The following is a 23,449-nucleotide window of genomic DNA, read 5'->3' on the forward strand; positions in this document are numbered from 1 at the left end:
AAGACTAGGCAAGTTAATAAAAAATACATATATATAATAACCTCAAGGGGAAAAAAATCAGAATTCAGAGTTGCTAAAATACATTATATAGAATGTTCAGTTTTCAGTAAAAAGTTGTGAAACATGCAAAAAAAGGAAATATGGCCCATACTGCAAAAAAAGCAGTAGAAACTGACTTTCAGTGGGTCCATATGTTGAATTTAAGTTCAGTTCAGTCACTCAGTTCTGTCCGACTCTTTGAGACTCCCATGGACTGCAACTCGCCAGGCTTCCCTGTCCATCACCAACTCCCCAGAGCCTGCTCAAATTCATGTCCATCGAGTCAGTGATGCCAACCAACCATCTCATCCTCTGTCATCACCTTCTCCTCCTGCCTTCAATCTTTCCAAGCATCAACATCTTTTTCAATGAGTCAGTTCTTTGCATCAGGTGGCCAGAGTATTAGAGCTTCAGCTTCAGTCCTTCCAGTGAATATTCAGGACTGATTTCCTTTAGGATAGACTGGTTGGATTTCCTTGCAGTCCAATGGACTCTCAAGAGTCTTCAACACCACAGTTCAAAAGCATCAATTCTTTGGTGCTCAGCTTTCTTTACAATCCAACTCTCACATCCATACATGACTATCGGAAAAACCATAGCTTTGACTAGACAGACCTTTGCCGATAAAGTTATGTCTCTGCTTTTTAATATGCTGTCTAGGTTTGACAGAACTTTTCTTCCAAGGATCAAGTGTCTTAATTTTATGGCTGCAGTCACCATCTGCAGTGATTTTGGTGTCCAAGAAAATAAAATCTGTCACTGTTTCCATTGTTTCCTCATCTATTTGGCATGAAGTGATGGGACCGGATGCCATAATCTTCATTTTTTGAATGTTGAGTTTTAAGCCAGCTTTTTCACTCTCCCCTTTCACTTTCATCAAGAGGCTCTTTAGTTCCTCTTTGCTTTCTGCCATAATGGTGGTGTTGTCTGCATATGTTGAATTTAGCAGACAAAGTATAAAGCTGCTGTTATATGCTCCAAAAGTAATATCCAGAGGGATAAAATGATACAGTAAAGAATATTTGTATAAAACAAGAGCAGGCAGTAAAGGAGAAACAAAGGAACAAAGAACCTGAGGCATATAGAAAATAAATACAATATAGAAAATGTAAGTCCAAAGTTATAATAATTAAATGTGAACAGACTAAACAAAGGTCCACATAATCAAAGCTATGGTTTTTCCAGTAGTCATGTACAGATGTGAGAAGTGGACCATAAAGAAGGCTGAGTGCCAAAGAATTGATGCTTTCAAACTGTAGTGCTGGAGAAGACTCTTGAGAGTCCCTTGAGCAACAAGGAGATCAAACCAGTCAATCCTAAAAGAAATCAACCCTGAATATTCATTGGAAGGATTGATGCTGAAGCTCCAATACTTTTTGGCCACCTGATGCAAAGAGCTGACTCACTGGAAAAGACCCTGATGCTGGGAAAGATTGAGGGCAGGTAGAGAAGCGGGTAACAGAGGATGAGATGGTTGGATGGCATAACTGACTCAATGGACACGAGTTTGCGCAAACTCCAGGAGATAGTAAAGGACAGGGAAGCCTGGCGAGCTGCAGTCCATGGGCGTCTCAAAGAGTTGGACAGGACTGAGCAACTGAACAACAGGCTAAACACTACATCAAAAACGAGAAATTTTCAGATGATAAAAACACACAACTGAGTTATATCCTGCCAACAACAGACATGTTAGATTCAAAGATAAAAAGATGTTGAAAGTAAAAGAAAGGAGAAAAGACATAACTAGTAACTGTAAGAGCACTAGAGTGGCTACATTAACATAAAACAAAATTAACTTTATGGTAAGAAATATTACTGAAGGCAAAGAGAGACATAAATAATGATAAAAGTTTAATACATCAGGAAGGTATGCATATCCCATATAACCCACATAATCCCACTGTAAATGGATATGCATCTAACAGAGCCACAAATTTTATGAAGCAAAACCTGACAAAATTAAAAATACACAATTCAAGAATTATAGTTGCAGACATCAATACCTCACACTCTCAGTATCTGATAAAACAAATCACTTAAAGATAAGAGATTTGAATAGTCCTACCAGTAATTTAACCTAATGTGCATTTATAGAATCCGCTGCCTCAAAGTAGATATTTTTTCAAGCACTCAAGGAACATTCTCCAGGATAGATCAAATGCTATACTGTGAAATAATTTGTAATAAATTTTAAAAGAATTTAAAATACATTCTTCAAAAAATAATTTAAAGTAAGTTATCTGATCATAAGGGAAGTTAAATTAGAAATTAACAATGGAAATTTTGGAAATCTTCAAATATTTGGCAAACAATATACTTCTATTTAACCTGTGGGTCAAAGAAGAAATCACAAGGAAATTTATAAATTACTATTGTTAATAACTTTACACAGACAAATTAGACAACTTGGGTAAAAAGGGAAAATACCTAGAAAGACAAAATAACCAAAACTGACTCAGGAAGAAGTACAAAGTCTGAACAGATCTATATTAAATGATTAAATTGATTTGGTAATTTAAGATCTTATCTCACATAAAATCTAAGCATAGATGGTTTCACTGGTGAATTTTATCAAATATTTAAGAAAGAATAATACAAATCCTTCACAAGCTATTTCAGTAAGCAGAGGAGGAAAAACTACCTCTCACCTCATTCTCCATGGCTGGTATTACCCTGTTACCAAAGCCAGACGAACACATCTACAGAAAACTACAGAGCAGTATCTCTCAGGAATACAGACTGAAAAATCCTTAACAACATATCAGAAAATAGAATCCAGCAACATAGAAAAAGGATTAATCAATACCAAGTGGGATTTATATAGGAACACAAGGCTGGCTTAACATCTCCAAATTAAGGTAATATACCGTATTAACGGGCTTCCCAGGTGGCTCAGCTGGTAAAGAATCTGCCTGCAGGGGCAGCAGGGTCATGGGTTTGATCCCTGGGTTGGAAGATTCCCTAGAGCAGGAAATGGCAACCCACTCCAGTATTCTTGCCAGGATAATCCCATAGAGGAGCCTGATACAGTTCACGGAGTCAGGAAGAGTTGGACACAACTGAGCAACTAAGCACACGCTCACCGTATTAACAGAGTAATAACAAAAACCACATGATCATTTCGAAAGACATGAGAGCCATTCATGATAAAGAGGAAAAAGAAACTAGAAACAGAAGAAACTTCCTGACCTAATGCAGGGCGTCTAAGAGAAATTTACAACTAACATCATTTTTACTGGTTAAAGACTAGATGCTATTCGCCAAAGATAAAATAATCAAGGCAAAGATTTCTCCTCTCACTGTATTCAACACTGAACTAGAATCTAGTTAGTAAAACAAAGAAGAAAAAAGGATCCAGACTGCCGAGCAGGAAGTACATTTGTCTTTATCTGCAGATGGTATGATCCGGTATATAGAAAATACTAAGGGCTCTGCAAAAACATACTAACACTAAAAAGCAAGTTCAGCATGAACACAAGAACAACATAAAAATTGTCTTTCTATACAGCAGCAATAAGAAATCAAAAAAGAAATTAAGAGAAAAACTCCATCTAAGATAGCACCAAAACAAATACAATGCATTGGAATAAATTTAACCAAAGAATACAAGATCTATGTATTGAAAACTTCAAAACATTGCTGAGCGAAATTAAAGGTCTAAATAACCGTACAGGCATTTGATGTCCTTGGATTGGCAGACAGTGTTTTTAATCTGTCATTTCTTCCCAACTTTATCTATAGGTTCAAGACAACACAATCTCTATCAAAATCCCATCAGGTGTTTTCATAAGAATTGACTGAATAATTCTAAAATTTATATAGAAACAAACTTTTGACTGAGAATAGCCAAAAGAATTTTTTAAAGATCAAAAGGTTGGAGAACTTACACTACTCAATATCAAAACTTAATTATAAAGCTACTATAATAAGACAGTGTGTGATAGAATACAGATCAAACAAAGAGAACGGAAGTCCAGAAACAAACCCATTTATGATCAACTGATTTCCACGAAAGGTGTCAAGGCAATACAGAGGGAAAAGTCTCTCCGATAAACAGAAGACAGACTTAAAAATGTGGTATAATGCAAATCAAAACCACAATGAGGTACCACTTCACACCAGTCAGAATGTCTGCGATCCAAAAATCTGCAAGCAATAAATGCTGGAGAGGGTGTGGAGAGAAGGGAACCCTACTACACTGTTGGTGGGAATGCAAACTAGTACAGCCACTATGGAGAACAGTGTGGAGATTCCTTAAAAAATTGCAAATAGAACTGCCTTATGACCCAGCAAGGGTCATAATTCCCACTGCTGGGCATACACACTGAGGAAACCAGAATTGAAAGAGACACGTGTACCCCAATGTTCATCGCAGCACTGTTTATAATAGCCAGGACATGGAAACAACCTAGATGTCCATCAGCAGATGAATGGATAAGAAAGCTGTGGTACATATACACAATGGAGTATTACTCAGCCATTAAAAAGAATACATTTGAATCAGTTCTGATGAGATGGATGAAACTGGAGCCGGTTATACAGAGTGAAGTAAGCCAGAAAGAAAAACACCAATACAGTATACTAACACATATATATGGAATTTAGAAAGATAGCAATGATGACCCTGTATGCAGGACAGCAAAAAAGACACAGATGTGTATAGCGGACTTTTGGACTCAGAGGGAAAGGGAGAGGGTGAGATGATTTGGGAGAATGGCATTGAAACATGTATAATATCATGTAAGAATCGAATTGCCAGTCTATGTCCGATGCAGGATACGGCATGCTTCGGGCTGGTACACGGGGATGACCCAGAGAGATGTTGTGGGGAGGGGGGTGGGAGGGGGGTTCATGTTTGGGAATGCATGTACACCCGTGGTGGATTCATGTCAATGTGTGGCAAAACCAATACAGAATTGTAAAGTAAAATAAAAAATAAATTAAAAAAAAAAAGTGTGGTATATGCATACAACAGAATGTTATTCAGCCCAAAAAAGGAACAAATTACTGATACACGCTATGTCATGGATGAACCTTAACTATATTATACTACAGAAGGTAGACACAAATGTTGATATGATCCCATTTACAAGACAGGTCTAGAAAAAGCAAACATCTAGAGACAGAAAGCATACCAGTGGTAGTCTGAGGCTTGACAAGAGACAAGAAATGAATACAAACAGGCACGAGGAAACTCTGTGGCAAATGGAAATGTTCCAAAACTGGACTGTGGTCATGGCTGCACAACTGTGTAAACGCACCAAAAAAACCACTGAGCTGTATACTTACAGCAGATGAATTTCAGGCAGTGTACATTATTCCCCAATAAAACTGTTTAAAGATGATAAAGAAGGTGCAGGAGTTCCCCAATCCTGGGGACACAAGCAGAAACGGAATGAGCTTCTATCAGGGACACTCGAGTGGAGCCCCATGACCTTCACAACTGACCTCACTGTCTGTCACTAAGAGCCTGCGGTCTTTTGGACCCAAAGTGCTGGTATATACATTTTTTGTGGCTTTTTCCATTTGCTATTCCTAGGACTATAGAAGAGAAAACATTTGTGAGTGCTTTTCCAAATATTTCACTTGAAAATACTGAACATAGAATGTTTTTCACCTTTCGTCCTGTAAAGGCAGCCCGATGAAGTGGCGTGTCTCCCATGTCATTTAATACATTTACTTCCGCACCAGCCTAGTAAACATGAAAGCTTTAAACATCTTCTACATATCAAGAAATATACAAAGGTGAAAATAATTCCCTAAGAATATATTAAATATTTTAAAAAATTAAAATACTTGTTAATAGTGACTGGTTGTCACTAGTAAAAATAACTCAGTTCACATTAATATACTTGGTTGGCCAAAAGGTTTGCTTGAAAAAACCCAAACGAAATTTTTGGCCAACCCAATAGTAAGCTTCCTGAAAGTAAAAATCTACTTGATAGACAGAAAATAGTTTCTTTTGTTTAAAAATCTATCTGCCCTTCACTCTATTTTAGAAACACAAATGTTGAAAAAAAACAGGAAAACCGTCTCTGAATAAAACAGCATATTTTCTCCACCAATTTAATAAGTTTTAAGGGGAAAAAGAAAGATATCACAAATTAAATGGTGGAGGAACTGGAGGTTTAAGTGCTGCGTTGGCTCCTGGATTTCATATTTGGGGCCAACAGATCAATTTAAAAATGTAATCCAATTTCAGAAATATCAGTATGAGTGAAAAATTATTCATCATAGAACTGAGAAATACAAGCTCTTAAATTACACAGTGCTCATTAAGAGATTATGACATTATTTTTTAAATACATAAAATGTGCTTTGGCTATTTTTTTTAAACTATGCTCAAAAAAACAACGTAGTATCTTCATTAATTCCTATGTCTATTTTTGCAACTTTAAAAAGTCAATAATGTAAAAATCAAACAACTAAAAAGATAGAATTTTAATTAAGCTAATCAAATTCATGTATTTAGCAAAGAAAATCAAGTGATAAGCAATTGCTAAGGCTGTTATGCATTATAGCCCAAATGGCTTTTCCTAAGACTTCTATAATTTATATAGTAGCCATATTTTTTTTATTTATTGAAAAATCAAAGCCATAAAAATACCTTTAATAGATCCTGGACCACCTGTCTATGTCCAAAATAGCATGCCAGGTGAAGAGGTGTCCAGCCCAAATTAGACTTACTTCGTCCTAAAAAAAAAAATGGAAAGAGGCATTTTTAGATGTTATTGAGGTAACTTTACAGTAAAATTTCTCCCTAATAGTTGCTCCAACATACTGGCCAGGGGCTCCCTTTCACCCAACACGGCTGAAGTGTGAGAGTCACGAGACTCGATATTAAGAAGGGTTTGGAGTGAGATGGATCAGGACTCACAGGGCCCAGATTCCTGCCACCTTCTAACACAGTGTCCTCTTCTTAAAAGTGGGGCAGGAGGCCTGATGGGGGTTATATTCCGACTAGTCTGTGGCTCTACGGTGCCGAGTGTCTGCCATTTTGCCAGCATCAAACGAAGATGCGGTTCTCTTGGCCACAGCATTTCATGAAAAGCACCTCTTTTTGAAAACCTGTCCCATGTTAGCGGGCTGGACAGGAAGGGGGAACTAAGAACCGGTCGTTCCTGTGTCTGGAAAGCGGTCAGCGCTGCAGATAGGGACTGAAAACGGAGCCCTGACTTCAGATAAAACCTTGAGAAAACGAGGGTAAGGGTTACCAGCGTGGTCGAGTCCAACTAGAGAACAAGAACCAAAATAAGAAGCAATGAAATGTCAGATCCCAGCTGAGGAGAGGTAAACAACTGAGTTTGGTGAAAACGAGCAATATAACTCAGTTTAGGGAAGAAAAAAGAAAGGCACTATAGTTTAGAGCTGAGAAACTTCAGAAGGTCACCCAACTTCCCAATCAAGCTGGAGAGAATACAGCTTGTCAAAGCACCAGAGCCCACTACCCTGGAGGGTCTACTGAAGCCCCGGAGCCACCTGGCCCCCCAAGGAGGAGCTGGAAGTGAATGGCTGCTCTCAGCTCTTGGATTCAGGTTTGGGGGCCAACAGGAAATCCACCATCAGCCTCGCTGTGCCCAGAACAGACCTTTAACCGCTCCTAGAGGGACTGCCAGCGCCAACAGTATCCCTGTGACTGCCTTCCATTCACTAGACTCCAGGACTGTTCCCTCTCAAACGGGCGCCCACAGAGCCCCTAACTCCAGAGGCAACACAGTCTATTTCACGAAACATTTCTCTTTACCCTCTGTCCTTAACTGGCAGCTAGCTCTTTCTGATGACAATGATTCTCCTTTATCTCTTGGACAAGGGAGGCCCTCCAGTTTCCACAGCCCCGCTGGTCCTCACGGCACAGAAGCCCCGTGAATCTCGCCATTGAAACCCAACCCTGTCTTTGATTGGTGACCTCACTCATGTTACGACCCGTCTGTTGAGGCTTCTGCCATTAAGCATAGCTAGCCCAGCCTCCACTCCCACCCCAGAAGACTTTCTCTGCTGCCATCTACACCCTCCCAGTGGCTCACCCCTCACCACTTAACTCTGGGCAACACAGTCTCTCTGGGGCAGATCCTGCCACCGCCACTGTCTACTGCAATTCAGTAACCTGGTATCTCAGACTCAGCTTTCCTCATTTCCCCACAAACCTGGCCTCTGCTCTACACTGGGTACCTGATCCCAGAGCCCGAGTCCGAATATCACAGTCACGTCTGAACTCAGGAACAGAGTCCCCACTTCCCAGCTTGTTCACACAGGCAAATCCCCAACTCGTTCTTCAGTGGAACCAACCGTCAAGTTCTTTAAACACTTTGCTTATATGTAAACCTCCCCACCATCCTCACTTCCTTCAATCAGTCCAGCGTCTATTTCTTGGTCCTCATATCAACATTTCTCTGCCGATACCCTCCAATATCCTATCTTTGTCACAGCAGCTTAGAAAAACCCCAGTGCCTGATAAATACATTTGCTCAATTTTTCTGTAACCACAGTCAGGTCACTAACAGCGGCAGAAGAAAAATAACAGAATCCCGTGGATTCGTGGTTCCATCAAGTCAGGATCTCACACTGTGGTGAAGCCCTCGCCAGGATCCTCGCCGCAGCACCCTATTCAGGGGTCTCTCCTATGCTCCACCACAGGTACTTCAATCCCCACTACTCCCTCAAGCCTCTTTCCCAGACACCTGCCTCTTAGCAAACAATCTCCTCTCAGCTTCAGGGAAAAGAGAAGTTTTCAGAGGACTCTCTGGGCTTCCTAGCAACCAATCCACCCCCGCATCTCTGCCCACAGGCACCCTTCCGCCCTTCCTCCTGGGGCCTCAGGATAATCACACTTCCCATACTCTGGGTCCCATGCTCTCCTCCTACATTCCGGGCGCTCCTTTTCCTCCTTATCTTTAACCGCTCCCTTCTTCATCGCAAATAGGAAGGAGCAGATAAGCATTTGCAGGTGTTCCATCCAAAGAGCAAAAGCACCCAACTCTGACCATCGTCTCCTTCCTTCTCGCCCTCCCCTTGCCCATCTACACTCTTTCCACCTCGTTCCCTCCAGGAGCTACCCACTGACTGCAGACTAGGTTCACTTCCCACCACATCACTAAAACTGTCCTCACTTCGTCCCAGTTAAGTTGTGTCGCCGGATCCTAGGGGCGCTTTCCAGCAGGCAGCACACTGCATCACCGGACAGTGTCAGCCAGCCCAGCCCCCGAGCCGCCAGAGCCCTGCACCTCCTCCGACGGCTCTGCGCAAACTTCCACTTTCTCTACTTCCTCTGACTGGGCCGTTCATCACTGGAATCTCCAACAATGACACCTCCTGGCCCTTTCCCACAGCTTTACCTGCTTATACGCTCTTGACTTCAAACTCCGCATTTCCATCTCTTACTCAGACCTGGAGGACACAGGAATACCTTCTGCTCAGGAAGCACAAAGTTGAACTCACTTATCTCACACATGCACACTCGCACACAAAAACTCCCTGTCCCCACTCCCAGTTTTCACAATCAACTGTCCCATTATTCACCTCACTTCTCAATTCAGAAAAAAGCTCCTGATGCTGAAGCTCCAATACTTTGGCCACCTGATGTGAAGACCCGACTCACTGGAAAAGACCCTGATGCTGGGAAAAGACTGAAGGCAGGAGGAGAAGGGGGCAACAGAGGATGAGATGGCTGCATGGCATCATCGATTTAATGGACATGAGTTTGAGCAAACTCTGGGAGATACTGAAGGACAGGGAAGCTTGGAGTGTTGCAGTCCATGGGATCACAGAGAGTCAGACTCGACTGAGCAACTGAAGAACAACATCCTCTTTTCTACGCCCATACCACCCTGAAAGGGCTCCACCTCGTCCGATCTCAGAAGCTAAGCAGGGCTGGGCCTGGTTAGTACTTGGATGGGAGAAATAAGTACCACTTGCTGGCTTTCTCCTTTTCACCCCTTCCACAACTCAATCAGTCCAATCAATTCTACCTCCTAAATGTTAACTATATCTAAACACTTTTCACCACTCCCACTGCTTCCAGGCCCACATGACCCATAGCAGTCTCTTTTGAGTTACTCAGAAGCTTCCTCACATCTAGTATTTCCACATGGGATTCTGGATCAAGAAGCTGACATTTCCAAAATCTTAAATTATTCTTAAAATACTCTAAATATCCTTTACACTCTTTACTATTTATTATGGATATCCAAAATTTTTGATCAGTAAGAAATAGTCAAGTTTAGAAATATGTACAGAAAATTGTATCCTACACTGAACAGTACAACACTGGGAAAAATCAGCAGGTTTTATGGGTGATGGGCTTCCCAGGAGGGGCTAGTGGTAAAGAACCTGCCTGCCAATTCAGGAGACAAAAGAGACGGGAGTTTGATCACTGGTAGGAAAGATCCCCTGGAGAAGGAAATGGCAACCTACTCCAGTATTCTTGCCTGGAAAATTCTATGGACAGAGGAGCCTGGTGGGCTACCGTCCATGGGGTCACAGAGAGTCAGACACAACTGAGCAGGTACACACATTATGGGTAAAACGCAAGTATTTTCTCATGCAGACCTCTCAACAAAGTGAGAGGACAGCATCATACAGAATCATCTTTATATTACCAATACAAGCTCTTATTTTACTTTAAAAACTTGTTTCTTGGAATACTACTCACAGAATTTATATAAAGCATGTTATTCAAACATATTAGCATTTATTTGCAAGAATGTCTCACCATTAGCAATAGACACAAACACACACTTCTAACGTGGCAACAGCTGCAAACAAAACTACCCAATTAGCTCCTCCTTTGTGCCCCAAGCCTGGAAGTACTGACCTTCACCTATAGAGGTTCCCTCTCTCCCTTCAACCTGACATCCTTCCAACCAATCACATCTCTTGTGTTGACTTTTGAGCTTTAAATCTTGCAGAAGAATTATACTACACTTTACCATTTTCTCAACTTCTCAGGGTTTGGAAAAACAAATTAGATAGACTATCAAGAAACGTCAGGCACCAAGAATCCCACCCACAAACACTCACAGGCCCAGTCCCAGCTCTATCCACTCAGTCCTGTGGGTGAACTCACCTCACCTGATTATGCTGTTCCTCTGCATAAACCCTTCAACCCACCCTTAAGACAAGCCTGACTGACAAGTATAATGACGGTGAAATTTTGAAAAAGCATTAACAACTGTCTCTCAGTTTTACATTTCCTAGCAGGTGACTTTCCAATAACTAGCCCGAGGTAACCACGGTCAGGGTAGACGTTGAGTAGAAAGTAAAGGGTCCCTGATGATGATCCAACCAGGTATGTTTCTGGCATTCAGAACAGAACGCCAAGGTAAAGATTAAGAGCCAGGTTTCCATTTTACATATGGTAATGTGTATGTTTCAGGGCCATTCTCTCCAATCATCCCACCCTCTCATTCTCCCACTGAGTCTGAAGCCAGTGCTCCATGACAGCCTGGACGGATGGCGTGGCGGAGGGGCAGGGGTGGTGGTGCGTAGGGGGGTTCAGGGTAGAGGGACACAAGCATACCCAGGGCCAATTCATACTGATAGATGGCAAAAACCATCACAACATTGTAATTACCTTCCAATTAAAACAAATTTTTTAAAAATAGAAGCAGGTTTCTGGTGAAGGATGAGAAGATTTTTAGAATTCCTTTAGCATTCCACCTCGGGCTAATTTTTGGACAACTCAGAGCATGTTTTCTTCCCTGCTGCAAAGATAATACTCTGTCCCCACTGAGGGTAAGGCCATGAGGTCTATTGCTGGAGCAGAGGGGGGGAATGTGACATGGCAGAACAAAACGCCCATTAGGGACTCAGGGCTATGTGAGAGGAAAAGACGTAAGATGGGACACATGGCTCCTCACCCCGAGCCCAGAGAGCGAGGTAGGCCCAGGGAACAATGAGAATGGGTAGTGACAAGTGGGATGCTAGGAAAAGGACCCCAGCAGGCACTGAACCGAGCACCAACCTGCACAGTGGCCAAGTCAAAGTAAACTCGGCAGTGTGGGCAGAGGGGAGGGCAAATGCTGGTCTCCAGAGCTGCTCTGAGCCCCCACGTGTCACTCAAGACCTTGTGGCCTCACCCAAAGAGTGTGTCCAAGGTGAACCAGCAAGCCTAGGCCATGTGTTGGATGGAAGATTCGAGAGAAGGTCAGGATGACACGAAGTCAGCAAGAGCCTAGGTGAGACTCCTGAGGCAGCCAAGGAGCACATCTGTGCTTGTGAGAAACTGAAACACCTGCGTGTGACTCCCTGTGTGTTTTACCTTAGCCACAAGGATGCGCTAGGAAGAGAGGCTGCAGAGGAATCAAAGGCAGTACACATAGAGAAAGTCTCGCCTTCACACTTAAAGGCCATCTTAAAAAAAGGCCACCTTAATGAGATGGGCTTCCCAGGTTGACGCTAGAACCGAAACCGCCCGCCAATGCAGGAGACAAAAGAGACCTGGGTTTAATCCCTGGATCAGGAAGATAGTTTGGAGAAGGAAATGGCAACCCACTCCAGTGTTCTTGCCTGGGAAATCCCATGGACAGAGAGAGGAGCCTAGCGAGCTACAGTCCATGGGGTCACAAAGAGATGGGCACGACTAAAGCGACTTAGCACACACTGAGACGGAAAAGGACACAGGTGAGAGGCTCTGGGAGGGCAATCGTTTTACAAAAGAGCCACTGTGAGGGAGGGACCCGAAGACTAACATTTAGTTCTCCAAACTCCCAGGAGGAGGAGGCGCTTGTTGAAATATCTGAGCCAATTTAAAAAATAAATTCTATGCACACCTGAGTTTAATATATTTGTAACCATGCTATACAAGACACGCTGTGATTTGGTGGCTGCTACTTACTCACCCCTCCTATCTGCAAAATCCCTGTCATCGAGGCTGCTTCTCACTTCAAAACGTTGGCACGTGGCCTTTCTTCTGCCTTGATCCCTTTTCTTCTCTATTTTTACCTGGTTTTGTCTATGCGCTCTTCATATATCACCTTAGGACGATTTCCTCCAAGAAACTAATCCTTCAAGTTCTAGTTACATACTTCTTATATATTCCATGATACTCCGCACATCATAGCTCCCATACTTTGTACATATTGTGCAATAAAGACTAGTCTGAGCTAGTAATCTACCAATCTCAGTGAGGGAAGGATCCTGTCTGACAGGATTTTAAGGTACTTCACATGATCCTGGGCATACAGTAAACATTCAAAACTGCTGCTTCAACTGCAATGTCTTTGGGAAGAAGAAATTGTCATAGCATATATCCTGTGGGCTCATCTCATTAAGGTGGCCTTTTTTTTTAAGGTGGCCTTTAAGGTTTGTAGTAGGCCTTTAAGGCCTTGTAGTTCATAAGGTTTAGGATCCATGACAATTTTAAGACTGGATCTCAAGTTTGGGGGAGAATGGATACATGCCTATGTATGGTTGAGTCCCTTTGCTGTCCACTTGAAACTATCACAACATTATTAATGGGCTATGCTCCAATATAAAATAAAAAGTTAAGAAAAGGAAGACTGGCACTCAATTTCTCTTACTTAGAGGGGAGTAGAAGAGTACCCACTCTTACAGCACTTCTTCCTAGGATAAGAGATGGAAATTTATGGCAGGCAAGTTCAAAAGGACTAGCACTAAATAAATGATAAAGTGTACACATGTATGTGAACTTAGTCGCTCAGGTGTGTCCGACTCCTTGCAACCCCATGGACTACGGCCCACCAGGCTCCTGTCCATGGGACTCCCCAGGTAAGTATCCTGGAGTGGGTTGCCATTTCCTTTTCCAGAGCATCTTTCCAACCCAGAGACTGAACCCAAATCTTCTGTATTGGCAGGCAGATTTTTACCACTGAGCCACCTAGTGCATACTCACAAGAAAAAGTGAAAAAACACATTCAAGGCTTACCTTTGCAGTTAATGTCAGCAATTACTTCATTGCTTTCCATGGTTTCTAACAGCTGTCTTACTTCTTCAGCGTTGCCATTTCTGGCATGATGGAGAAGCTGTTGTTCTGCGTCTGTACTCATTTCTAGATTTAAAAAATAGTAACACTGCTGTTAATCTAAGAACATATTAGCTTTTGGATATTCTGCCAACAGATAAAGGGGAAAAAAAAATCATCTTAGTTTTGTAGCTAATAAGACAGACAAAAGGAATAATTAAATGAATCAGCTGCAGGGTCAAAATTTGATCTTGAGACTCTGTGCCCTGTATATTACTGAAGCCTCAGCTTTCTTACCTGCAAAATACAATCAACTTCATGACCTGTGGTAAGATTGTGTCTATGAAAACTATCAAAGTATTTTGTAAATAGTTATTAGTACATTAACAACCTTATGTCTATAAAGTTAAAATATGGCAATTCATCAGTTCATACGGAATTATCAAAAGACTGGAATGATCTAAATGAACATATTGGAATCTTGTGAGAAAATAAATTACAGATAAGGATCCTGGAGCCACCATACTTATCAATAAACTCTCATTTTCTTATCCAGCCTCAAGACAACTATAGAGAAAAACAACCAAATTTAAAGCATTTATCTCAGAAAAAAATAGAAATTTCTTTCATACTAATAATCATTTGGGCTCCTCCGATGGCTCAGAAGGTGAAGAATCCACCTGCATAAAGGAGATGTGGGTTCAATCCCTGGATCAGGAAGATCCAGGGGAAGGGCATGGCAACCCATTCCAGTACTCTTGCCAGGAAAATCCCATGGATAGAGGAGCCTGGCTGGCTACAATCCATGGGATCACAAAGAGTTGGACACAACTAAAGTGACAGAGCACAATAATCAGTTAAATGCAAATAGATCAAGAATTTTCTGCCTACCTCATTAGCACAAATAAAAAAAGTAAACACACCAAATGCTGGCATGAACAGAAAATGTGCAGTCCAGTAAACTGTTATTATGCATATTATATATAACTTGCATACAAGTTATTATATACATGTTATATACACAAGCTATTGCATACATATGTTGCAGAGGGAGGAAGAGACAACAAACTGTCAAGATGAAATAATTTCAAAATACACAAATACCCAGGGAGGATGCCAGGAGATGGCCAAGTAAACACCAGGACCTGTCTTTCCACCTGCACAACAACTGCACTTGCACAATCTGTCTGATGTAACTACTGTGGAACTCTGGAGCCTACGAAGACTTGCAACTGCCAGGGAAGACTTGGAAGGTAACTGATGATTTCAGCTCTTAGCAGAGCAGTGGTTCCCTATCCTTCAGACACTTAAGCAGACATCTGTACATCTGCTTCCGGAGCAGCCTGCTGCAGTCAAGGTTGGCAAAAAGGACCCTGTCCTCTCAATACTGGGGAGCTGGGCTCTGATCACTGATTGCTGCTTTTGGTCACAGACATGCAGACAAGTGGGCAGCCATTACTGCTGCATCTGGCCCCTGGCTGCAAGTCTTTCCAATGGGCTGGAATGCCAGGAGATTTAAACAGCTAGCACCCTTTTGCCCCCCATTCATTTTTCCATTTTCCCCCTTAATTTTCCTCTAGTAATAACTAGGACATTTACAACCAAATGCATATGTGGTGGAAATTACAATGTGACTGCTCATTCCCACCCGAAAGCTCAAAAGACATGAAACAACCTCAAGTTTATACCTCAGGCTGGCCTTCAGCAGCAGTCTATATCAAAACAAAAAAAATTAGCAAACCCTGGGGAAGAGGGTATATCTGATTTCTAGAGTTACTGCATTAGATTCAAATGTCCTGTTTCCAGCAGTGCTGTTCCCTCCCAAAAAGACACAAATCACACAAACAGGAAAGCAGGGCCCACTCAAAGGAAAAAACCAAGTCAGCAGAAACTGTCCCTTAAGAAGAATTGATGGCAGATATACCAAACAAAGACTTTAAAACAACGGTCTTAAAAATGATTAAGAACTAAAGGAAGAAGCAGAGAAAGTCAAGATGTATAAACAAAATGGAAATAAAGATAGAAAACCTAAAATGAAGCCAAAAAGAAATTTTGCAGCTTAAAAATGCAGTCACTAAAGTGAAAATTTGACTTGAGGGATTCAAAAGCAGATTTGAGCAAGAAGGATCAGTGAACTTGAAGACAGGACAACAGAAATTAATAACTCTGAGGACCAGAAACAAAAAAGATTAAAGTGACCCCAATTGAGGAGACCTGTAGGACACCAACAAGCAAACCAACCCAGGAATCACAGATGTCCCAGGAGAGAGAAGGGGGTAGAGCATTTGAAGAAATACTGGCCAAGAACTTCCCAAATTTGGTCAAAGACATGAACATAAATATTCAAGAAGTCAAGGAACACCAAGATGAAATCGGAGATACATACTCACACTTTCAAAAGACAGAATTTTGAAAGCAAGCCAAGAGAAAAGCAAAACGTCACACAAGGGATCCTCGATAAGATGATCATGTTTCTCGTGAGAAACTCTGAGGGCCAGCAGGCAGTGGGTAAAGAGTAAGACACTTAGGAGTTAAGCGTGCCTGGCTTGGGTCTTAACCATCCTTGGCCTGTCTGGGCTTCATGCTAGTCACGCTCCTGCACGCCTGTGTTCTGCTGCCCGATCAGCTGTGGGTGCCCATGTTCCTCCTTGCAAGTCTTCTGCGTCCACCCATCCCTGAGAACTAGAGCCGGGCCTCCGTGTGCTCAGAAGAACAGGAAGAGCAGCCTGTGTACCTCAGACTCCTGCCAGCCAGGGGCCCAGAACCTGGTCCCTTCAGAGCGCTACCAGATAACTGTGCCCAGCACTCACTCACGTCCCCTTGAAAGGGCTCTTATAAACCCTCAGGGAAGACGAACTCAGACTCTAACCCAGGGACTGATTTCAGAGAATATTTTCCTAGGAGATGTCATCTAGCAGTGACCATAACGTCCTTTCTTCTCAACAGATTGTTGATCAGCGTTTACACTAACCACCCTAAATCACCTCCACGTTCATTTATAAAACTGCATGCTTATTAAAACATTCGATTAGTCATTTAAAAAGCTTAATACTTATATTCACTGCAGCCCTATTTATAAAGCAAAAATGTTAATGTCCATTAGTAAAGGTTTGTTCACAAAACTGAATACTATATAATCAACAAGGTTGTAAAAGGAATTTCTAAAACTATGGCACTGCAATGTATCAAGTCAGATGGATTTAATGTAACAATCTCTGTATATGTTTTACATATTCACCAAAAAAAATATATTAGGATGATAACAGTGGTTACTTCTTACAGTGAAATTACGAATGGCTTTGATTGTCTTTTGAGGGTTGTGCTTTCTGAACTCCCTACAATATAACAGCATTAAATCTTTATAAGAAAAGTTACTGAAGATATAAAACCAAAAATCTTGTCAAATTAAATGGACATTTCATCACAGGTGATTTTTTATATATATATTTTAGCAAGACAAGTACATAAGAAGTGACCATCTATTTTTGCTGGCATAATACACACAAAAATGTTCATTTAATATCTTTTTCCTGCTTTTCAAGAATGAATCAAAGAACACTTGAAGTATCTTCAGAACATACTAGAAGTTGTTTAATGTTACCTTGGGTTCTTACCACACTGGGTTTACAGAAAAAAAGTTGTAGTTTTAAGTTTTTCAACTTCTATATAATAAATATGAAAAGGGTACAGTCAAGTCTATTATTTATTTAAACAGTCCACAGTAATATAATATTCATGACATTCATATGAATATCATATGATATTCAATAATATCATATTCACCACGACAGTTACTGATAAGCACAGGAATTGAGATTAAGAATTATTGGGGCCTAGGTTCAATCCCTGGTCAGGGAACGAAGATCATGAAAGTCAAGCAGCAAGGTAAAAAAAAAAAAAATTTATTCAAAGGTTGCAAAGTGACAGGACACACATGTGCTCGGTCACACCGACATGCGCCAAGTACAGTAATGAGCAAGGGATAGTGGCTGTCCAGAGGACAAAAGGGGGTGATTAGCCCTTTACCTGCATTAGTGAAGGAAGGAACCACAGAGAAAGTGAAATTCAAGCTGGGACTTGAAGACTGAGGAGGTCACCAAGACCAGCAGGACAAAGGTTTCTGCCCCAGCTGGACAACTGTTATACCAGGAACAGTCTTGGGTGAAGATGTGATTCCATTTGGTCGTGGTGAGTTTGAGATTCCTGTGGGAAAGAGAGAGAGATGTCCGGTAAGCAACCAGCTTATACCAGCCTGAGCACAAGAAAACAGTTCCAGGGAAGAAGTACAACAGTCAGTACATTAGTGTTCATTAAAATCATGGGGGTAATCAGGACCTCTTACTGAAAGAAGACCAAGAGTGAAGGGAAAGAAGGCCAGCAACGATGACATAGCAAGAAAGATCTAAGCGTGGATGGGGCGGGGGTGGGGTGGTACCAGAGGAGGGCGGGAGTGTCACCCAAGAGAGGAGAGTGTTTCCAGGGGTTAGAAGGTGTGAAATGTCAAAGGAAGAGCAGGAACAAGGCCTGCAAACGCAACTGGTTTGGCAAGGAGAAGGAGAATTCAAGAATATTTCAAGTAGAAATGACAGGCTTGCAGGCAGACGTGGGTAAACTGAGCAGTAAAGGTGGGACAGAGGGCGGCAAACTCCTTTAGAGAGACTTTGTTTTGAAGGGCTGGTGGTAAGTTCCGTCTTCAGATTTCTAATACCTGGGCATGTTCATAGCTGTGGGGCTATAGAGCCAGGAGAGAGGAAAAGCTTGAAAGACAGGAGAAAGAATGAAGATGCGACAGATCCAAGAAGAGCCTGAAGCAGGTGGATGAAAAGCCCAAGGGGAGGATTAGCCTTGAAGAGAGGAAGCCCCACACGAAGCTGGCTGGGGGTAGGGGTTAAGGGGCCAGTGGGGGCTGGGTAGATAGAGCTCCTCTCTGATGCTAACAACTTCCTGAGACACAGATTCCCAAGTACCTTAATAGGTGAGAGTAGTCTTAGTATGAGACAGGACAGCTGCTGACAGTGGGCTTGCGGGGGAGGAGGTCGTCTCTCCCTTTCAAAACAATTTACCACCACATCCACTGAAACTAGCTGCTGTCTGAAGGCTAAGCAGACTCAAAGGTTTGCAACTGTTAACACTGGGCTTGAGACACAGTCAAATAAGCAAGACCTTGAGGATAAATTCCAAAATGCAAGCAGGCATTTCAACACTGCTCCTTTGTAAACTTCTGTTACTTTGGAAAGGAATGGCGGGGGGTGGGGAGGTGGGATAGGAGAGGGGGCTGACACTTCTTCCTTCTCCCTTAGTGGCTCTAACACCAAATCAAAGTAGCACAGCTCCAGAAATATCTGTAATTTAAAGACCAAGAAAACTTCTTAAAATGGTAACAGTACTATTTAATTAGCCCAGTAAAACATGATTGTTATGTTCCTTTCCGCTACGCCGCAAAGAAACTAAAATATTCCAAACCAAGACATAAAAACATTTGTATTTTTTCTTAATCCAAGAACCATTATAAGGCAAAGTCTGCTGCTATCTATGCATACCTGAAGATTCCTAATTCGATACATCTGTAGTAGCTAAAACTTCACTCAGGTTGGCATCTAGGTAGCCAGCATGGGCTAGGAAGGTGCCCACCGTGAAGTCCACAAGGAGCTGCAGTTTGCTCACCACCACTAGGCCAGCATTTCTCTCCTGTCACTGCATTACCATCAATAAACACTTGCTGAGGGCGGACCACGGCACAGGCACTGTGCTATTAGTGGTCATTAACAGACCACTGGTCTATTACTGCTCTATTCATTAGTGTGATACACTAATGAATAAAACCAGGCCTTGCATTAGGATAACTTTATGTTTTATCTATGTATTTTTATATTTAAAAACATAAAAATCCATGTTTTATCTATATATTTTTATGCTATGTTTTATCTATAAATTTTTATGTTTTATCTATATAAAACACATTTGTTTTACCTATACTTTAATATATAGTACATATTAAATATATATAATACTCACATATATTTGGGGGCAGGCACCACTCTGCAAGGCTTGCAGGATCTTAGTTCCCCAACCAGAGACTGAACTTGGGCCATGGCACTGAAAATGCAGAGTCCTACCCACAGGACCACCAGGGAATTCCTAAACTTATGTTATAGAAGAGTCAACTGTACAAATAAATGACTATCCACATTTCTCGAGGTCTAACTTGCCATCTCCACTCCTAACTTCAACTAGTTCCCCTTAATAAGCCTTCACAGCATCTCATGTTCGCCACAAACATTAGTCTGTAGGTGCTCGTGTGGTCATTTCTTTGTTCTCCCCATACTACACTAGAAACTTAATTAGAAAAAGGATCCCAAGTCTATTATGTGTCCCCACTATATCCCTAATATCCAGCAAGATACCTATAACACAGCAAGCAACCAAACATTAAATGGATGGATGAATAGATGAACGTGAACTTAGTTTTTCAAGATCAAAACAATCAAGATAGACTGACAGGAAGGTCTAAAAGTAACGTGTTTATATTAAGTGGTACACTTTCATCCAGTGATCAAAAAATGAAGGTTTTTTCACCTTATATGCCACAAGATATTAAAATCATAGCAAAAAAGGAAGATCTTTTAAAATATACATTCCAGGATTACTTAGGATGATCACTGCTAATCTGATATTAATACATCTCTAACTTATGAATAATTTGTGGTTAACAGTTAACAAATATAAGGGGGAAAAGTACAGACAGTGACAGATTTTATTTTCTTTGGCTCCAAAATCACTGCGGCCCATGACTGAAGCCATGAGATTAAAAGACCTTTGCTCTTTGGAAAGAAAACTATGACAAATCTATTAAAAAGCAGAGATATCACTTTGCTGACAAAGGTCCGCACAGTCAAAGTTATGGTTTTTCCAATAGTCATGTACGGATGTGACAGCTGGACCATTAAGAAGACTGAGTACGATGCTTTCAAATTCTGGCACTGAAGAAGACCCTTGAGAGGCCCTTGGACTTCAAGGAGATCACACCAGTCAATCCTAAAGGAAATCAGTCCTGAATATGCATTGGAAGGACTGATACTTTGGCCACCTGATGTGAAGAGCCGACTCACTGGAAAAGACCCTGATGATGGGAAAAACTGAAGGCAGGAAGAGATGGGGTACCAGAGAACGAGATGGATGGATAGCATCACCGTCATTCATGACTCAATGGAGGTGAACTGGACAAAACTCCAGGAGACAGTAAAGGACAGGGAGGCCTGGGGTACTGCAGTCCATGGGGTCACAGAGTCAGACACAACTTAGTGACTAAACAACAACAGTTAACTTTAGAAAAAACACAAAAATCAAAGAATCCAAATTCAAATGTTGAACAGATGTTAAAAAATATTCTTTGGACTCATGAGAGTTTATTTCAGAAAAGCACTGTCTCTGATGTTTAAGCCAAAAGAAAGACAAGTAAACCCTTAATGCATCTTATGAGACTAGATTTTGAACAACATTCTATCAGCACACATACTATAGATATTTTTCAGTATCACTTTGTGGATGTATTCAGCCATTCTTTCCATATACATGCAGCTCCAAACTCTTGTTTTTAAGATTAATGAGATTTTAATAGCCAAGAGAATGTTCAAGAAAATAGACAAAAACATCTTGAGCTTCAAAAACTAGGAGACTAGAGGCCACTTTGCCTTGACTCCCCTCCTCCAAGGTTCACTGGGGAAGACAAGCTTCTAATTCTGAATTATTTTGTGGAAAGCAAATTTACATTTTGCTGTTGTATAAACACTGTGAGTGAAGTGAAAGTTGCTCAGTTGTGTCTGACTCTTTGCGACCCCATGAACGATACAGTCCATGAAATTCTCTAGGCCAGCATACTGGAGTGGGAACCTTTCCCTTCTCCAGGGGATCTTCCCAATCCAGGGATCGAACCCAGGTCTCCCACATTGCAGGCGGATTCTTTACCAGCTGAGTCACAAGGGAAGCCTGTACATTACTTAATTAAACTGGTTCCTATACTTGATATATGCCACTAAATCTCCATTAATTACAGTGGATAAATTCTGTGGCCCTAACAACTCTGAAATCTTGGCAGAGAAACCCTGAAACTGTAACTTAAAGGGCAATCAACTTGTTCAATTCAGCCAGAGGTCTATTATTTTACAAACTGAATGGCTATTTTTCTTTACTATTCCAGCTGAACTTTTACAGAGTCAAAGAAGAAAATTCCTAGAGAAATCAAAGACAGTAAAGTTCAATAATCAGAGCTAATTCACTCAAGTACCAGAAATTCAAAATATTAAATGATGTGCTTTGGGACTTCCCTGGCAGTCCAGTGGATAAGACTCTGTGCTCCCAATGCAGGGAGGCTTGTGTTCAATCCCTGGCTGGGGAAACTAAGATCCCACATGCCACATGGTGCAATCTTAAAAGAAAAACAAAAAAATTACTTGTCTTTTAAAAGAGTTCTTAAAGGTGTCTGAGGTTAAAATTCAAAGACATCCAAGGCTAACTTTATTAGATCACAAATATAGCAATGTTTAACGGGACATCATAAAATATCAGGAAAGCATGGTGATGCTCAAGAACTTAAATATAAAATTACCGGATGATCCAGCAATTCCACTTCTGAGTGTACGCCCAAAAGAACTGAAGGGACTCTTGAAAGAGATCCTGTTCATGATCACAGAAGTGTTCTTCACCACAGCCAAGAGGTGGAAGTTGTCCAAGTGCCCCCTGGCAGATGAATGGATAAGCAAAATGTACTGCATACGTACAATGGACTACTATTCGGCCTTAAAAAGGAATGAAATCCTGAAACGTGCCACAATAACGATGAAGCCAGAACACATTATTGAAATGTGAAATAAGCCAGACACCAAAGGACAAATACGTAACTCCACTTATATATTTGGAGGAGACAAATTCATGTAGCCAAAAATTGAAATGGTGGTGAATAGAAGCTGGAAGAGAAGAAAATGGAGAGTTAGTGTTTAATGGGTACAGAGCTTCCATTTGGGATAAGAAAGTTCTAGAGATGGACAGAGACAGTGGCTACTGCATAATATATTTTTAAATGGTTAAAAAGATTTTATGTTCTATGTAATTTACAATTTTAAAAATGAGAAAGCATCTGAAATTTGAGTCTAACAAGTGCCAAATAGCTTTTATACTAGTAAAAAGTCAAAGGAAGCTAACTATTCAAAACACCTTATGATTATATTGTGATTATTTTTCAAATTCTCAGATATTGATTTTATGCTTGGTAATACATTAAAATATTTGAATTATACTGTATACTAAGAATTTGAATAGTGAGAAAAATTAAATATTTATGAATATATTTTACAAACCAAGTCTTTAAAACCAAAAAAACAAAAAAAAGAAACCCAGTGTGCTCAGCACTGTATTCCAAAGTACTCAACTGCTTAATGGTATATTTTTTCCCCAATATTTTTCCAATACTAAATTTTAATATAAGGAAAATATTAA

General features: G+C 41.0%; 1 protein-coding gene across 1 annotated transcript in view; it reads right to left on the reverse strand.

Moving 5' to 3' along the window:
* OSBPL1A (oxysterol binding protein like 1A) overlaps positions 1-23,449 on the reverse strand; it is a 221,221-nt gene that overhangs the window by 193,710 nt on the left and 4,062 nt on the right. The window contains exons 2-5 of the mRNA XM_040264746.1: positions 17,984-18,160; positions 13,922-14,044; positions 6,647-6,732; positions 5,657-5,731 (exon numbers count right to left, since the gene is read on the reverse strand). Coding sequence (XP_040120680.1) covers positions 5,657-5,731; positions 6,647-6,732; positions 13,922-14,042 — 282 coding nt within the window. The 5' untranslated portion in view covers positions 14,043-14,044; positions 17,984-18,160. The remainder of the gene's footprint in view (positions 1-5,656; positions 5,732-6,646; positions 6,733-13,921; positions 14,045-17,983; positions 18,161-23,449) is intronic.

The sequence above is a fragment of the Oryx dammah genome, unplaced genomic scaffold, assembly GCF_014754425.2.
Source record: "Oryx dammah isolate SB20612 unplaced genomic scaffold, SCBI_Odam_1.1 HiC_scaffold_22, whole genome shotgun sequence".
Taxonomy (NCBI): Eukaryota; Metazoa; Chordata; class Mammalia; order Artiodactyla; family Bovidae; genus Oryx; species Oryx dammah.